At 43.8% G+C, this 19,306-nt stretch overlaps 1 protein-coding gene across 10 annotated transcripts in view; it reads right to left on the reverse strand.

Annotated features, from left to right (window-relative positions):
• Positions 1-19,306, reverse strand: part of DAZAP1 (DAZ associated protein 1) — a 59,644-nt gene that overhangs the window by 14,390 nt on the left and 25,948 nt on the right. For 4 of the 10 annotated variants that reach the window (XM_067473431.1, XM_067473433.1, XM_067473432.1 and 1 more), the window contains exons 6-10: positions 15,012-15,060; positions 9,678-9,760; positions 4,274-4,427; positions 861-923; positions 670-699 (exon numbers count right to left, since the gene is read on the reverse strand). In XM_067473431.1, the coding sequence (XP_067329532.1) occupies positions 670-699; positions 861-923; positions 4,274-4,427; positions 9,678-9,760; positions 15,012-15,060 (379 nt within the window). Of the gene's footprint in view, positions 1-669; positions 700-860; positions 924-4,237; positions 4,428-9,677; positions 9,761-15,011; positions 15,061-19,306 lie in introns of all 10 variants that reach the window. The other 6 variants (XM_067473435.1, XM_060785021.2, XM_060785023.2 and 3 more) reach the window with 2 other exon arrangements.

A 19,306-nucleotide genomic window follows, 5' to 3' on the forward strand; every position in this document is an offset into this window, starting at 1 on the left:
GGATTCATTCAGTGTGCAAACATCCAGATTTTTTTTTCGTGTCAGGAGTGACGAGAAACTGCAAGTCGCTCCTGGTGTGAGAGATTTGGCCATCTGCAAGGACGTTGCCCAGGGGACATCCAAATATTTTGATGTTTTACCTTCCTTGTGGGAGGCTTCTCTCATGTCCCCGCATGGGGAGCTGGAGTTGACAGAGGGAGCACATCTGCGCTCTCCCCGGATTTGAACCTGCGACCTGTCAGTCTTCAGTCCTGCCGGCACAAGGGTTTAACCCATTGCGCCACCGGAGGCAATGATTCATTTTTCATCATTTCAATTACGACATTCAGAGCGCAATAACTGAAGCTTCACAAAGATGTCTAAGATGAAATTATGAGGGGACATCAGCCATAAAATAACATCCTCATCTTACCTGGCCTTAATATATATATATATATATATATATATATATATATATATATATATATATATATATATATATATATATATAAATGGCTTTCTGAAGCTGTTCTGAGAGTCCTGCCAGGAGAACCAAGTTTCTGGGTTGGGATGCTTTCCTTCCTAGCCAAGTCTTCGGCCCCAGGCTCCTGTTTGAACCTCCAGGAGATCCAACAAGCCTGATGCCTCCCATCCCACTCTCAAAGGCCAACATGTTCCAAGCATACTTACCTAGTGCTTGTCCAGCTGGGACCCACATACCTGTAAGGGGAGAGGGAGAGAGAGACACACAAAAGAAGAGTTGTTCAAGCCACTGCAGGCCTTTCCCCCAGAGAGTGCAGGCCTCACATGGCTTCATTGCCCATAAAGATGGTGAGTATGTCAAGCGATGCAAAGCCCTCTAGACAGGGCACTGGCCTTACCTGAAATCATTCTGAAAGGTTGGGGGTAATTTCCCAAGAATCTCAAGAGGCCATCAGGGACTCCTAAGAGCAAAAGGGCCACGTACAACGTGGGGGAGAAAGCGCTAGGTTCACGGCAACCAGGGCCCATCCTCCAGCCCCCGCCCAGACTCCCGAAGCATGGCATTTTCTCGGCTTCAACCTGACCCAGACCTCCCTTGGTGGCTTCAGTGGCACTTCTCAAACCAAGAAATATATTTCTCTTTCCTTTTCCCTCCCAAGCACTTCTAAAAACTCTTCGTGCTGCCTTCTGCCAGGCATCAGGCCTATTTACCCATCAGGTATAATGAGTCCTGCAGTTACTATCTGTTTTTATTATTATTACTATTATGTTTGGGTTGCTGTGAGTTTTCTGGGCTGTCTGGCCATGTTCCAGAAGCATTTTCCTCTGACGTTTTGCCTACATCTATGGCAGGCATCCTCAGAGGTTGTGAGGTTTGTTGGAAACTAGGCAAGTGAGGTTTATATACCTGTGGAATGTGCATATATCTGTGGAATGAACAAAATCTGGCTACCAGTATAAAAAAGCTCTAATATCAGGACTGTAAATAAAGCACAACACTCAAACAAGGGGATTCCTGACATGAAACCATCAGGGCCAGCTAACACGTCTCAACAAAGGATTCCCCCAGGCAGGAAGCAGCCAGGCTTTGAAGCTGCAAGGCCATTCAATGCTAACCAAGGTGGCCAATTGCAACATTCTCACACTTGCCTCAAACAGACAAGACTTCTTCCTTCCACCCTGGATATTCCACAAAAATATTAACCTCACTTGTTTAGTTTCCAACAGACCTCACTACCTCTAAGGATGCCTGCCATAGATGTGGGCAAAACGTCAGGAGAGAATGCTTCTCAATCAGGGCCATCTAACACCTCCCAACAAAGTATTCCCCAGGCAGGAAGCAGCCAGGTTTTGTAGCTACAAGGCCATTCAATGCTAATCAAGGTGGCCAATTGCAACATTCACACTTGCCTCCAACAGACAAGTTTTTTCTTGCCCCCCTGGACACTCCACAGATATATAAATCCCATTTTCCTAGTTTCCAACAGACCTCACAAGCTCTGAGGATGCCTGTCATAGATGTGGGAGAAAAGTTAGGAGGGAATTGTTCTGGAACATGGCCAAACCACCCAGAAAACTCACAGCAACCCAGTGATTCTGGCCATGAAATCTTCGACCACACATTATTATGCTTATTTATATCCCACTTTTTCTCTCCATAAGATTTAAAGCAGCTAACATTAAAAGCATTACAATACAATTTAAAATATACAGATACACAAATATTAAAACTATTCTGCCACTGTTCACTGTCTCAAACTGTCACCTGAACCTGAGAGTGAGTAAAGTGTTCCACCCTGAATTTCAGTTCCCCTCCCTGCATGATATCTAACACAAATAATTCTAGAACTGTAATACGTCAAGAGCATATACATTTTGGGAGAGTTGGTATACAGGCAGTTCCCAAGTTACGAACAAGAGAGGTTCTGCAGGTTTGTTCTTAATTTCTATGTAAGCTGGAACAGGGACATTTATAAAGTGTAACTCCTGCCATATCTATCTATCTATCTATCTATCTATCTATCTATCAGCTTTGGATAGCACAGGAAAAGGTTAACACTCCTGTAATGTTTGCTTCTCTGTCTTTGGCCCCGTTCAGAAGATTTCACCTCACTTTCTGTCCCTGTGAGAACTGGACTTTGAAAAAATGGGCTTGCTGTGGAAACAAAGATTGGAGATAAAGATTCAGTGGAGACCCCTTTTCCCCATGACAATAACTCTTCCAGGAGAGAATTTCCCTTCCTAGGGATAATTTCTCTCACTTCCTGTTGTCTCAGCCCCGTTCTTAACTTAAGTCAGATGTTCGTAACTCAAGGACTGCCTGTATATCTAGTATCCTCCTATCCTTTGCTGTATCTTGCTGCCGGATAGATTTTCGAACTGGTATGCATTTGTTTCAATGCCAGATGGCTCAGCCTGAATGCTCGCATCTAGACTGTCAGGTTGTGAAATAATCTGCTGCCTTTGATTTATCTGTTGAGCCCTAAAAAAGGTCAGCATTTCCTCTGCAATTAGACCCTTTCCACATGTTCATCTTATCGACTGCCACCGGATCCGTTTAGTTGGAGATGGGGCTTTCTGGGACCAAACTGTAAATTATCAACAGAGAGAAAGCCCCTGTCCAAGACCTGACCCTGTGGAAGTTCACATCAGTTTCTGTACAATGCGAGAGAGGGAGAAAAGAAGTGCTGCCCAACAGGTAAGGTTGAAACTTGCCTGGGGCTTAATGAAAGGTGACAATATGGCAATATTAATACTGTATTTCATCACATAATAGTCGCACACATTTTTGGGGCAGCAAAATTTTTGTGCTTTGGGTTCCTCGCATAATAGTCACAGAGCCATTCAGGGCTGATTCTCCCTTCCTTATCCAAAGGTAAGGCAGTTTAAAATATATGAAATGGAGATCACTAGAGCTCCGCTCTTCCCTCCTTCCTTCAAGGCCTTGAATCAGTTTAAATAACATGAAATTGAGGTTTCTGGAACTTGGATCCTCTAAAGCAGTGATTCTCAACCTGTGGGTCCCCAGGTGTTTTGACCTTCAACTCCCAGAAATCCTAACAGCCGGTAAACTGGCTGGGATTTCTGGGAGTTGTAGGCCAAAACACTTGGGGTCACACAGGTTGAGAACCACTGCTCTAAAGAGCTCCATTTCAGGTTTTGTAAACTACTAGGGGAGAAGAGTAACACTTCAGAGACCTCCATTTTGGAGTTTTTAAACTGTCTTGCCTTTGAGCGAGGGAGGAAGGAAGGAAGAGCCCCAAATGGCTCTGCAGTTTTCAAAAAACTGCCTTGCCTTTGGAGAAAAAAGGAAGAAAGGAGAATCGGTCCCAAATGACTCTGTGACTATTATGTGAGGAACCCAAAACACGGCAATTTTGAAGGGAAGAGGGAAGAGTAGAGCTCCAGAGATCCCCATTTTATGCTTTTTAAACTGCCTTGCTTTCTAGGTAGGTAGATCGGTAGGTAGGTAGGTAGGTAGGTAGGTAGGAAGGAAGGAAGGAAGGAAGAGCCCCAAATGGCTCAAATAAAAAAACAGAAATAGAGCTGTTTCTTTGAGGCTGGATCATCCCCCCTCCTCCTCCCCTTTTGGAGGTAAGGTAATTTATTTAAAAGCAAAACAGAAAACAGAATAACACACAGATCTTTATTCCTCACATAGTAGTTGCACTCCACCCACTTTTCATCAGCTATTACACGAGGATCATGCTGCGTGCGTTGGTGGGGGAGTGCGACTATTACGTGATGAAATGTGGCAAACCCCTGGCAAACCAACCTGCCCAGGGGCTGAAGCTGAGGGGACCCCCGGTACCTTGAGGTCCGTATCCTTGCTGCCAGGTCGGAGGGGGCTGCCCGGCCCAGCCGTTGGCCGCGCTGGGCATGATGCGGCTGCCCCATTGGCTGGTGCTGGTGGGGCCAGGAGCCTGGTTCTTGCTATCCCGGGGCTCGGCCCGCTTCACCTCCACCTAAACAAAGAGGTCAAGGTGCTCAGGCGGAGGAGCCCGCGGGTGGGTTGGCCCCCCTCTTCCCTTCACACACACCGTTAAAAGTTCCGCTTAACAAAAAGATAAGACCTTAGCACCTTATAACTTATGGCTACATACTTTAAAAACAAAAAGAACAGGAACTTATTATTACTTGTTTAAAGGCCTCTAGTTTAGGAAAAAAAGAATGTTTCTCAGGTACAAGGGGCATCACAGTGAGCTGCTCTGAAAGGACAGTGAGATTAATGTAATGTCCCCAATGTGTAGTTGCTCTTCTATTAGGTTATCTTAAAAAGGTGGATTGCTGCTTGTCGCAGACAATTCTGGCGTTGGAAAAGCAAAGCTTACAAACAAGGCTGAAGACAGCCACCTAGATAAGGTGCTACAGCTTTTAAGCCAGACCTTAGGGATATTTGGGGAGGAAAGTGGTGGGACCAAATGCCGAAATCCGCCACTGACAGATCGCAATTTCAGTTTCAACCATACCTGAGAAACACACACTTGGTTTCCAGTTGTATTTCTTTCTTTTTTAAAAAAATGCCTTTAAAAAACTTTTAAAAGGTTTATTTTTTAAATTATTATTTAAAAGTCTAATGGAAGATAGAGACTTACCTTCCCCAGGCTAACGCTTAAAGAACCTCAATTAACTCAAACAATGTCAGAAGGAATGGATGTGATAAGAGAACCTTACATTACATCTAACAAAAAAGTAAACAAACATGCAGGTAATAAAAAATGGACAGTTGAGTCAATAAGAAGCAAAACCTTCATACTGTGTTACGTCAGGAGGGAGGGGAGCGTTCTTTGCAAACGGAGGGAAAGAGCCCAGGCTTAAACCACCCCCCAAAAATGCACCCCAGTCATTTTAGCCATTCAGATCACCTTACTGGGCCTCCTATCTAATATAAGCCTTACAGAGAAATACCCAGTTTTAATCCAATAATAAATAAGAGTAATAACATTTATATCCCGCCACCATCTCCCTGAAGGGACTTGGGGCGACTTACAAAGCACTCCAGGGTGCACATATAACATACAACAGCACACAGAGGAGAAGCTTGTCTTAAAACCTCTCTTTGAATCTGAACAACAGGGTCAGGGAGAAAAAGCCAAGGAACATACTGAAATGTTCAATCCAAAACCTTTGGAATCTGAACATCCCAAAGTGGTGCAAAAGCTGCAGCAAACTCCCACAACTTCGGTATCCACCTCATGGAGACATGGCCACAGACTAAGGCCCCAGGTTCAACTCTGTCCAGAGACTATAATGTGTTTTTAGGCAGGAAAGACGTATTTTGAAGGAGGACAAGAGGCACCAAACCCTGGCACTTTTGAAAAGTGGATGCCTTCTGGGTCTGATCTCAACTGTAATTGGATTGGCATCAAATAACAACAACAATATTTTTTGTGTCAGGAACGACTTGAGATACTGCAAGTCGCTTCTGGTGTGAAAGTATTGGCTGTTTGCAAGGACGTTGCCCAGGGGACGCCCGGATGTGTGATGTTTTACCATCCTTGTGGGAGGCTTCTCTCATGTCCCCACATGGGGAGCTGGAACTGACTGACAGAGGGAGCTCATCCGTGCGCTCTCCGGATTTGAACCTCCAACCTGTCGGTCTTCAGTCCTGCCGGCACAAGGGTTTAACCCACTGCGCCACCGGGGGTTCCTAATAACAACAATAATAGTAGCAATATAATACTTGGGAAGTGTTCAACATGTGATCAAATATAAAAGCCAGAATAGTGATCTTATTTATTTACTTCATTTCTAACCCATCTTTCTTGACCTGAGAGGGGACTCAAGGCAGATAGATCTTGTCTGCTGTGTACTAATCTTGTTATTTATCAAATAATAATAATAACAACAACAACTTGGGAAGTGTCCGACATATGATCCAATACAACAACCAGCATAGTGATCTTGTTTGCTGTGTACAAATATTGTTGTGTTTCAAATAATGATTATTTATTTGTACCCCGCCCTATCTCCCTGGAGGGACTCAAGTCAGATGCTTTGCTTCGAGAAAGGTTTCACATGCCCAGACTGCACCAGCGACTCCTTATTAAACAGGATATTCTGGCAGATTGTTTTGGATGCTAGGAAGTCTTATTACAGACTTTCGAATTGTGCTTTTCCACTTCTCTTGCAAAGTTGTAAAACTGTCAGGCTACTGCAGGGGTCCTCAAACTAAGGCCCGAGGGCCGGATACAGCCCTCCAAGGTCAATTACCCGGCCCTTGCTCAGGGTCCACCTAAGTCTGAAACGACTTGAAACCACACAACAACAACAACAATCTTATCTCATCAGCCAAAAGCAGGCCCACACTTCCCATTGAAATATTAATAAGTTTATATTTCTTAAAATTGTTCATTTTAATTATTGTATTGTTTTAAAGTGGTTTTTGTACTACAAATAAGATAAGCGCAGTGTTCATGGGAATTCATTTTTTTTTTCCAAATTATAATCCGTCCCTCCAACAGTTTGAGGGACTGTGACCTGGCTCTCTGTTTAAAAAGTTTGAGGACTCCTGGGCTACTGGGATCCCACATCAGAAAGAGCCAGGGAAGCAAAATATAGCTTGACATACTTCAGATGCCTTCATACTCCAAAGGGCTGGGCTTTAGCACAGCAGGTTAACTGCCAGCTGCAATAAATTATGCCAATCAAAAGGTTGACAGTTTGAAGCCCGGGCTGGGGTGGGCTCCTGACCATCTGCCCATCTAGCAGTTCGAAAGCAAAATGTGACTAGATATATAGGTACCGTTTAAAGCGGAGAGGTGTTTAAGGCACACATAAGGAAATACCAGAAAAATGCTGGTGATTTGATCAAGGAGAAAGTTTATGAACAAAGCTCTTTGGCAGGGAAGATGGAGCAACAGCACTCCCCCACCTCACCGTGGCTGGAACCGAGCATAAGCCTGCAAGATGCTGAAGATGGGGAAAGCCTATATACCTCTATCTATGTATAGTTGTCTGTCTTGTCAGTGTATAATGGCATTTAATGTTTGCCGTATATGTGTTCTGTGATTCACCTTGAATCTCCTTTGGGGTGAGAAGGGCGGAATAAAAATACTGTAAATAAAAATAAAATAAAATTCCATTTGATCTTAAAAGTCCTTGGATGGGAGACCAACAAATACAAGCTATAATGTAGAGGAAGGAAGTGCAGGTCTTCCATGCTTCTAAGAAAGCCCTGCGAAATTCATGGGGCAGCCGTATGTCTACAGGCGATGAACACACTCTCTGCAAGGAATATAGAAAACTTCTGAGAGGTGACTGATTTTAGGTTTTGTTCGGAAAATTCCTGCTTCTTCCCTGCCCAACTTTGCTGTTCAGAAGCTAGGATAATTTAGGCTGGGCCTGGCCCCTAAAACTGAAAAGACAGCTTGAAGTTTTAATCCAAGGCCATTTGTTGAAACAGGAAATCAAGTCGCCGAATCCAATCCCCTGCAAAACCTCTGCAAGGGGCTGACAACACAGTATGAAGATGACAACAATCCAAAAGGTCACTTAACTGTATCGTGATAAAAAAGGAAATACTATCATATCAGTCAAAGAATATGTGGCATCGGATCAAAATCTCACAGTAAGTGACCCCCAATTTTATTTTATTTTATTGTTTCCAAACCATTCCTTCAGGATGCTTGCCCAGCTGGTTTTTTTTTTTTGTTTGTTTATTCAGATTCTGCCCTTGAAAAGGTAGCTCTGCGACACGCACCATCTTCCCCACAATGTCCCAATTTGGAATAAAAGAACACATCTGAAGGAGCGGTTGTGGGAAGCTGAGCTTTTGGCAACGTGGAGATTTCACTGGCGTTTCCAAACCTCCCCAAGGCTCATGCCTTTGACACTGGAGATATTCAGCACTATGGCGCCCCTCCTATAGGCCATCTATATATCATCATCAGCTGCTAAGGGACCCCTTTCATGCCGCCTGAATACAAGAGAGGCCACATTCCTCTGGGGCTGATTTTCTATCTGTGCAGAGCACGAATTTGGCCCAACTCCCCATCCAACTCTGCACACACTGAAAACAAGCTCTCCAGTATATCTAGGCGTTGCAGATTACTGCAGGAAGTGAGTCACAATGATGGACAAAATGCCCTGGTTCAAATATGGTGCAACCCAGTCAGAGAAACACTGGTTTTACTGGGCAGAATGAATACTTTACTTTCCTATTGGTCTATCTTGCTCTGTAATACAAGATGTCTACTTGGTGATATATATGGAGGTTTTCAAAACCCTGAAGCCAAAAACAGTATTTGCTGGTGAATGTAATGTATAGCGGCAAAAAGTGCTGTGAGTTTTCTGGCCTGTCTGGCCATGTTTCAGAAGCAATCAAGGCCAGCTAACACCTCCCAACAAAAGATCCCCCAAAGACAGCAATCAGCCAGGCTTTGAAGCTACAAGGCCATTCAATGCTAATCAAGGTGGCTAATTGCAGCATTCACACTTGTCTCAAGCAGTCAAGAGTTCTTTCTCCCACGCTGGACATTCTGCAGATACATAAACCTCACTTGCCTAGTTTCCAACAAACCTCACAACCTCCAAGGATGTCTGCCATAGATGTGGGAGAATGCTTCTGGAGCATGGCCAGACAGCCTGGAAAACTCATAGCAGCGATTCCGGCCATGAAAGCCTTCGACAACACAAAAAGTGCACTGTTTGTAATTTAGAACACCAAAGCTTCCAGCAATGGAAAGGGAAACCTTGGGATGCATCTATGCTGTAGAATGAATCCACTTTAGTTGCTTTAGTTCAATTCTATGGAATCCTGGGGGCTGTAGTTTGAACCTTCCCTGGCAAAGACAACAGATGCCTCACCAAACTATAAATCCCGGGATCCCATAGCATTGAGCTGTGGCCATTGAATTAGAGATAATGTCACTCAAATAGGAGCTCCAGAGGCTCCTCTTGCTCTGGCTCAGCACTAAGATTGCTGTATGATGCCAATCGAATGTGCACCCTGATTTTGGCAAGATCATTTAGCCAAAAAAGGTGAGCATTAAATGTGAATAAATAAGGTATATGTATATACATATGGAGGTAGTAAATGTGGGTCCTGCAGATGGATATAACAGGAAACTACAGTTTACCTGAGTTGAGATAAAAGCACAAGTTTTAATTCAGACTCACCCCCGACCAAGGTCCCTCTTCTGCCGCCAGTCAAATTGCCAGTTGCCTCAAGCTTCAGCTTGATCTTAAGGTAAAATAAAACTACAACTACACACTTTTTTGCCCATGATGTCGTGAAAATGCATGTTGACAGCCTGGTCCACTGATTGTTCGTCCTCGAAAGTAATAAATCCAAAACCTAGCCAACGACGAAGAGTGAATCAAGGTAGCAGGGTGTTGTGACACAAAACAGGATGATGAACAGTATTAGGGGCGGACCTAGGGTTCGACCAAGGGTTTCAGGGGACATGGTTGTTTTGGGGGACTTTGCAGCTCCGTAAACCTGGCTAAAATTCCTTGCATTTCCTTTCCTCTGAATGAAAGAATGCTATGTTGAGTGTTGAGCAGGTCAATTGCATTGTTCTGGGAAAGCACCAAGGCCCAATTCAATTCTACTGATGTAACACGGACATCTTTCATAAAAATTCAATTTGCTAAAGCTGGAAGGTTTCGGACGTAATGCTCAGATAGAAGCAAATTGGAAAAGGGTGTCTATTTTTCCCTCCTGAAACCCGAGATTTCCCCCTTGGTTTCGTTTTGCTTTGCAGCTAGTGCTGACAGCAACCATTTATTGCTCTAAAGCGTTCAACAGGAAAAAAATAACAACACAAAATAAATAAGATACAGTTTCTGTCAGTTAGTGTCTCTCTAAGCTTATCCAACAGGGTTGGGTAAGCCCATGGAGTCTTATTGGAGAGAGGATTCATACTTAAAAAATACACAAAGATACAGGCCAAGATTGCAGCAGGTCAAAATTCTCCCGTCAGCAACAAGAGCATGAAACAAATCAAACTAAAAAAAAAATTAAGAAATGGAGGGTGAGGGGACTTTTAAAGCATTTCCTGCACACAAGGGGCTGGCTGCCTTCGAAGAATTAGCAGGCTTTTTGTCAACATGTCTGTCAGAAGTCTTAGTAAAGACCAAAGCGAGAAAATAGCCACATTTATATCCAAAGGATTGGATTTGACTACAACTGGGGCCAAGGGAATGAAGAGACAACAACAGAAAAGGATGTGCTTTGTTCTTAAATCAAGGCGAGAGAAAGAGAAGAAAAACTGGGGCCAGAAAGGAAGCACTTCTGAAACAAAACAAAGATGGTAGAGGGCCGGGCTCTAGCACAGCAGGTTAATCACCAAGCTGCAACAAATCTTGCCAACTGGAAGGTTGACAGTTCAAAGCCCAGATCAGAGTGAGCTCCTAACCTTCTGCCCAGCTTCTGCTTGCCTAGTGGTTTGAAAACAACTGTGAGTAGATAAATAGGAACCAAATTAAACCAGGAAGATATTTAGATGCGCTTCACCAAAGGATCGTTGCCTTGTCATGGTGCTGGAGATTGAGCACCTCGATAATGCCACAAGCGAAATCGCGAAAGGACACCCAAGACAGGAAGGTCATGGCAGAGAGATCAGACTAAATACCATCCCTGGGGAAGGTAATGGCAACCCACCCCAGTATTCTTGCCATGGAAATAAATGGATCAGTACAATCCGAGATATGTTGATATACCATCAGAAGATGGGACTATCCAGGTCGGAAGATGGTCAAAATGCTACTTTCCAAAGATTATTGTATTCAAGTGAGGTCTTCTATGCCAAAGTAGGAATGGCACATTTATCTATGGTTTTATTGATACCTTATCGTAGTTCCATGATTTTGAAAACTTGTGTTTCTTGTTAAAGTGGCCGAAGGCAGTACACAAGCATAGAATCATAGAGTTGGAAGAGACCTTGTGGGGCATCCAGTCCAACCCCTTTCTGCCAAGAAGGGGGGCAAATTGGGGAAAATGCGGACATATATCTCTATTTGTTGTCTGCCCTGTCCGTTTGATGGCATTGAATGTTTGCTGTGTATGTGTTCTGTGATCTGCCCAGAGTGTTATAGTTTAGCCTCTGATTGTGCCTGCACCTGATCTCTCTGGGGATTCTGGGCCTGTAATTTATTTATTATTTATTTATTTCTGGTATTTCTATCCCGTTCCTTCTCAACCTCCGAAGGGGGACTCAGGACAGCTTACATTTGGCAGCAATTTGATGCTAGGCATTCTGATGACACTGGGGATTCTGGGTCTGCAAGTCAGCAGGAGCGCCCGCAAGAGATTTTAAGCCCTGAAAATGAGTGGTCTGTGTCTGAAGGCCACATTCCTGAAAAGCAGTTCACTAGGAAAGTAAAGTCAGAAACAGATCTGAACTCAGAGGATGAAAATGAAAGTCCAGGTGGACAGGCTAATGAATGAGCAGTTAGATAGGAGATTTACATTCCATTAACATAGAGCTTCTCAGGAAAGTTTACAAAGGTCAAGATGCCTATTAGCCAAGAAGTCCTTATCAGGGGAGAAGGGATGATTTTCTCTCTATATTCGCTAGCCCAGCAGATGGGTCCGTTAGTCCAGGCAATGTTGGTGTTTTGAGTATAGAACTATTGTCAAGTCAGGCGATTTCTAATTCCATGTTCCATGTTTCCTTTAGTTCATGTCTCATGAGTCCAAGTTTTGAGGACTATCCCTGAATCTCATGTTTTGGATTTATTCTTTTTGTATTTCTGGTTTTTGATGCTACTCCTATACTATTATTTCTGTGGATTATTCTTGGTATTTAGGCTTTGGTTTTTCATACTATTTTGCTGAATTGCTTTTCATATATATTCTTCAATAAACTGCTTTGCTATTTCATCCTGGGCTGGAGTGTGTATTAAGTACAGAGGTGGTTTCCAGCCTTGGAATGCAACACTGAGTCCCCTTCGGGGTGAGAAAGGCAGAATACAAATGCTGTGAATAAATAAACTTAATACTCTGCCTACTCTTGCTCAAAAGTAAATTTTAGAAGACTATGACCCAAAAAATCCTGAGAAAGAATTAATAGCAAGGGAGCACTGGTTGAATCGAGAATTCATAGATCCCATCACATTAGACAGCGCAAGTATCATAAAGACTGTTTATACTACAATGGAGGCAAGAGATGATGGTGACGAAGCAAAATTTATCTCTCTGTTCTCCCTTAACAAAGGTGCTGCTAACTGGTCCATTGACCGAGGTCTAATGGAAGAGACTCCCTCACCAGCATTGAAAAGACCATCGCCTTCATGTAAAGAAATTATAAACATTCTTAAAGAGAGATCTGGCAGACTTCATCCAGCAGCTAAAGAAAATGTTGAACCTACAATGCATGACCTCAAGCAAGGTCAATACTTCCTAATTGACAGCAGAAAAAATATTGGGTTGTTGTGAGTTTTCCTGGCTGTATGGTCATGTTCCAGAAGCATTTTCTCCTGACTTTTCACCTGCATCTATGGCAGGCATCCTCAGAGGTTGTGAAATCTGTTGGAAACTAGGAAAATTGAGTGTACTTATCTGTGGAATGTCCAGGGTGGGAGAAAGAACTCTTGTCTGTTGGAAGTAGGTATGAATGTTTCAAAAGGCCACCCTGATTAGCATTTAATGGCCTAGCTATTTCAAGGTCTGGCTTCTTACTGCCTGGGGAATCCTTTGTTGGGAAGTGGTTAGTTGGCCCTGATTGTTTCTTGTCTGGAATTCCCCTGTTTTTGAGTGTTGTTCTTTATTTGCTGTTATGATTTTAGAGGTTTTTTTTTAAATACTGGTAGCCAGATTTCCAACAGACTTCACAATCCCTGAGGATGCCTGCCATAGATGCAGGTGAAACGTCAGGAGAGAATGCTTCTAGAACATGGCCATACAGCCTGATAAATCCACAACAACCCAATGATTCTGGCCATGAAACCCTTTGATAATACAAAAAAAATTATTTCAAAGAATGGATATGCTGCAAAGGGAAATTTCTGGCCTAAGAGCTACCATTGGAGTTTTGGTTGATCTGGTAGATTTTGACTGCAAAACCTCCAGGAAATTGCCCTAGCCAAGAAAGGGAGAGCAATACTGGATCTGTATATTGCCAAGCTGACTATGAACGAGAAGAAGCCAAACTATCTGCAGAAACAATGGGCAAGCAACTAAATGACATAATGGAGGACCGGAACCTGAATTCCAGGAGATGTTCCCTAGTTGGAAATAACAATCAGTAGAGGAGAAAAAAATGTTTAAATGACCTGATTCCTCAGTGGGCAATGAGATTTTGAAATGGAGGCTTTCAAATAAAGGCAAAGGGGTCTGTTGCCTTTGGCAGCTGAAAAAAGTTGCTGCTCTTTGCTGCGTCCGTGAATTTTTCTGTTGAAACAGGGCAAAGCTGTCGCAAAACGAATTAAGGCACTGAAATAATAATAATAATAATAATAATAATAATAATAATTTACAAAGCACCGTCATCCCCTTCCCCAAGATCCCCCGCCCCAAATATGGAAAAAAAATTTCATTCACAATCCCAATAAAAGACAAAACCCGGTCCCTCCTCCGTTTGTAGGGAAATGGCCTGTACCTCTGTGATAATCTATCACCTAGAGAGAAGAAATCTAAAGAGATATTAATCACAAAACAGTTCACAGAGAAAGAGAGAGAGAAAGGAAGGAAGGAAGGAAGGAAGGGGGAGGAGAAAGAACTTAACGTTTACTGTACTTTTACTATGAAACACTTAAATATGTCACTAGGATGTATGTCTAAATTAAAACAAAAACTAAGACTTAACAGCTTAATAAATATGAAGTGAAAATAAATTTAGATATAGCTTTAAAATAAGAATGGACTCAAGGAAGAAGAGTGGAAAGTCCAGATGGCAAACTGTTTCCCAGCATTGTCTGACATGCTACTGAGGGGGTCATTGCAATGGAAGCAGATGACGTGTTATGAAAAATATTGTGTTTTTTAAGAGCCAATGGAAAAAGATGAAATGGAAAGCCGGACAACAGGACCACTGCTTTCAATCGGGACCAAAGAGAGGAAGGTGCCTTTCGAGTTAAAAGGGAAGCTGCGCTCGTGCCCATAGGCTGGCAGCACTGCTTAGATCCTCAAGAAACAATATGTACTACACAGCGACTACAAGACACAGCTTTGGGCCACACACTTCAATTCAAGAGCAACGGACAAAACAGGACATCCATTCTCCCAGCAAGGAAGAACTGCAAGCCTGGATAAAGACACTTTAGTCAAATGTTATGGGGATCTCCAGTTTTCTAAAGGGAAGGGAAACAAATATGTAAGCTATCAGAAGCCTCATGTGTCTTTTCTTAAGGACAACCTCTTTGGGAAGGAGAAAGGGAAACAGAGAGACATGCAACACCGGACTCCGAAAGCAGTTGACACACAATAGATGGAACTGCATGAAAAGCGTCCCTAAGGGATGTGTTTTCCCGAGCCAAATGCGTCAAATTAAATCAGGGACGTTTTTTGGGAGGGGAGGGGGCAGGCTGACATCGTACAAGTTTGCCATCTGATACAGGAAGAAGGCAAAAGAAATGTTCAAGGGCAAAGAAAAGGTCTCCTTTACCTCGGGGCCGCTGCTTCTCTGCGTCATAGATCATGACCACTTCGGTGACCTGGAAAAGAAAAAGGGGACAGCCTTCTAATAGTGTTACCGCACGAGGAGCGGTGGTGGTCTTGCAATGCAGCAGCAGGATAGCACCCCAAAGCAGCGAGGCAGTAAAGAGGCAGCCGCAGGCGGTTGCTAGAAAGTTGCCTTTCTCCAGGTCGTGCTTAAAATTCCTTAAAAATGGGATACACAAGAAATAGCACACCTGTAATTCGAGGACTCTCACTTATGGGGGGGGGGGGTCTCCTTTGAGGGTCCACCAATAAGGTAGAAGAGACAGATGATAACTTAAAACCAAGGCATCCTTTACATTAAAAAAAAGGTGTAGCAATCTCCAAGAGCAGTGGTTCCCAAACTGTGGTCCATGGACCATCCGGGGTTCCGCAACAACTTGATGGCTTCATTTTGAGGCCTATTCCTGGGGTTATTTGGGGCGCTGATTCAGAAATTTGTAAGGGATAGACCACATCGGCTCTATATGATTAAATATAGTTTTCTGTGGGTGAGCAGATGGCGACTACTTGATGGCATATGTTCTGTATCAGAAACTAGAGCTGATGTGGTCTATCCAATGCAATTTTGAGTCAGCTCCCCAAATAACCAAACTGAATCTAAAGTTGACCAAAAACTGATTTGTAACCCTTTTGATGCTAACATTGGAGAGTGGGCCCTGGTCAAAAAAAAAAAAGAGGTTGGGAATCACTGTTCTAGAGTCAACTTGAAAGAGACCACATGGGCCAACTCCCCTCTGCTAGGCAGGACACCACCAAAGCCCTCCCAACAGACAGCCATCAGACAGCTAAAACACATATCATGGAATCCCAGAATCCTAGAGTTGGAAGTGATCCCAAGGGTCATCCAATCCAACCCCCTTCTGCCAGGCAGGAAGATACCATCAAAGTATTCTTAACAGATGGCCATCCAGCCTCTGATTAAACACTTCCAAAGAAGATTCCATCAGAGTCCAAGGCAGCAGCAGCATATGCCACAACTGAACATCTCTTACATCTCTTGTATTGGTCCAATGTCTCCTAGTCTCCAGAGCTGCACAAAGCAAGCTGGCCGCCTCCTCAATGGGACATCCTTTCAAATATTTAAACATGGCTACCATTTCCCCGCTTGGTCTTCTCAAACCGGCATACATGATTCCTCCCCCACTGGCTGGCAGAAGCCCAGCCATGTCAGCTTCCTAGCCCTACCAAAGCCACTTTTCATGGGTCAGTCAGGAGCAAGACTGACGGAAACGCATCTGCTAGCCCCGCCAAAAGGCTTGGAGCCAGCATTTGCACAAACAACAGCCACAAGTTCCCCGCCATCTCTCAGGAGAGTGTTTTGGGGACCAGAGGGAAACTGCTGTAATGAAAAGAGATCGGCATGGATTTGCCCAGAGTGATGCTTTAGTGCTAATGCGAAAGGCATCTGGTAGGGTTTTAAGTTACCAATTGCCCATATAATCAGGAGGCTGTCGAACACCATTTAATTTCCACCAAATCAAATGCTCTGTCCCAAGAGGAAAGGATGCTTCCCAATTCACAGTCACCAAAGGGCTTCTCATTAACACAGACGGCATTGAAAAGGCAGGCCCTTTACCAAACATAAATAGGGGATTAATAGTGAGCTGGAGGACCAAATGTTGCATTGGCGTGGGATGAACTGAGCTTCCTGGTTCTTACAAATCACAGAATCCTGGAGTTGGATGCGAAGTCGTGAACCACCCAGTCCAACCCCATTCTGCCAAGAAGCAGAAAAATCACATTCAAAGCACTCCTGACCGATACAGCTTCTGTTTCAGAGCCTCCAAAGGAAGAACCTACACCACATTCCAGGGCAGAGAGTTCCACAGCAGAACAGCTCTCCCAGTTAGGAAGTTCTTCCTTATGTTCAGGTAGAATCGCCTTTATTTCCTGTAGTTTGAACCCGTTACTCCATTGTGCCCTAGTCTCCAGGGTAGCAGAGAACAAGCCTGCTCCCTCCTCCCTATGACTTCCCCTCACATATCTATACATGGCCCTAACCATGGCTCCTCTCAGCCTTCTCTTCTGCAGGCTAAACATGCCCAGCTCTTTAAGCTGTTCCTCATAGGGCTTGTTCTCCAGACCCTTGATATTTTCAGTTGCCTTCCTCTGGACAAATTCAAGCTTGTCAACATCTCCCTTCAACTGTGGTGCCCAGAATTGGACACAGTTTTCCAGGTGTGGTCTGATCAAGGCAGAATAGAGGGGAAGCATGACTTTCCTGGATCTAGACACTAGACTCCTATTGATGCAGGCTAAAATCTCATTGGTTTTTTTAGCTCCCGCATGACATTGTTGTCCATGAGGACTCTATTTCACATGTACTGCTGTTAAGCCAGGCACCCCCCCCCCCCCATTCTGTATCTTTGCATTTCATTTTTTCTGCCTATGTGGCGTGTCTTTCATTTGTCCCTGTAGGACTTCATTTGGTTCATTTTGGCCCATCATCTCTCTAATCTGTTAAGATTGTTTTGAATTCTGCACCTGTCTTCTGGAGTATTGGCTATCCCTCCCAATTTGGTGTCGTCTGCCACCTTGATCATCATGCCGTCTAACCCTTCATCTAAGTCAATGGTTCTCAACCTGTGGGTCCCCAGGTGTTTTGGCCTACAACTCCCAGAAATCCCAGCCAGTTTGCCAGCTGTTAGAGGAGTTCTGGGAGTTGAAGGAAAAAACATTTGAGGACCCACAGGTTGAGAATCACTGACCTAGAGCTTCCTGGAGAGAGCCAGAGGGCCTAGAGCAGTGGTTCTTGATCTGTGGGTCCACAGATGTTTTGGTCTACAACTCCCAAAAATCCCAGCCATTTTACCAGCTGTTAGGATTTCTGGGAGTTGAAGACCCACACATTTGGGGACCCACGGGTTGACAACTACTGATCTAAGTCATTAATGAAGATCCTGAACAGAACTGGGCCCAGGATGGAACCCTGCTTCTGGCACTCCACTCGTCACTTCTTTCCAGGATGAAGAGGAAGCATTGGGGAAAATCTCCCTCTGGTTTGTTTACTTAACCAATTACATATCCACCTAACTGTAGTTTTGCCTAGCTACAGTGCTGTTTAAAAGGCTTTCCAGGATTCCTTTCTGCATCTAAACCTCTCTCTAAGGAAAAAATTATAGGGGAAAAACATCTCCTTCATAGTTTGTATACATTAACAAGTCCATATAAACCATAGAATCCCAGAATCCTAGAGATGGAAGAGACCTCATGGGCCATCCAGTCCAATCCCATTCTGCCAAGAAGCAAGAAAATCACATTCAAAGCACTCCTGACAGATGGCCATCCAGCCTGTTTCAAAACCTCCAAAGAAGGAGCCTCCACCACAGTCTGGGGCAGAAAGTTCCACTGCTGAACAGCTCTCACAGTCAGGAAGCTCTCCCTTATGTTCAGGTGGAATCTCCTTTCTTTCCTGTAGTTTGAAGCCATTGTTTCATTGCGTTCTAGTCTCCAGGGCAGCAGAAAACAAGCTTGTTCCCTCCTTCCTATGACTTCTCCTCACATATTTATACATGGCCCTCATCATGTCTCCTTTCAACCTTCTCTTCTGCAGGCTAAATGTGCCCAGCTCCCTAAGCCGCTCCTCGTAGGGCTTGTTCTTCAGACCCTTGATCATTTTAGTCACCTTTCTCTGGACACATTCCAGCTTGTTAACATCTCCCTTGTTTGTTAGGATCAAACTGAATTATTTCAACCATAGCGATACAGTACAAAACTCTAACATAGCTCCAAGACCTGAAACCAGACTCGAATTCAAAGGAGACCTCAAAAGAGTTCATCTTGGAGCCATGAGCCATTAAAGCAGCATCAAAAATGCATTAATTCAAAGAATAATAGAGTTGGAAGAGACCACATGGGCCATCTGATGCAACCCTCAATTCTACACTGTACATACATGCAACCTCAGTCTCAGGAAAGGGGAATGGGTTGGGATGGTGGATTCTGTAGTACAAAATATCTGGAACAAAAGCAGGATGGGAAAGGCTTCTACCCAGCAAGCCCAAAGGCCATGGGTGTAGGGGATAACTTCAGGCAATGTATACTCATGTAATAAGGAAATGTTGGTTTCTTACCTGCTTTGCAGAGTAGGGAAGAAAAAAAAATCAAGGCAAAACAAAAACAATCTGCGAAGACAGCATGCATGGAATCCAGATTGGCACACAGAAAGGTAAATGCTTAACTAAAGCGACATGGGTCTAGAGAACAAATCGGATGGCAAAGGTGCTTCCGCTGTGGACT

This window comes from Anolis sagrei, chromosome X (genome assembly GCF_037176765.1).
Source record: "Anolis sagrei isolate rAnoSag1 chromosome X, rAnoSag1.mat, whole genome shotgun sequence".
Classification (NCBI taxonomy): Eukaryota; Metazoa; Chordata; class Lepidosauria; order Squamata; family Dactyloidae; genus Anolis; species Anolis sagrei.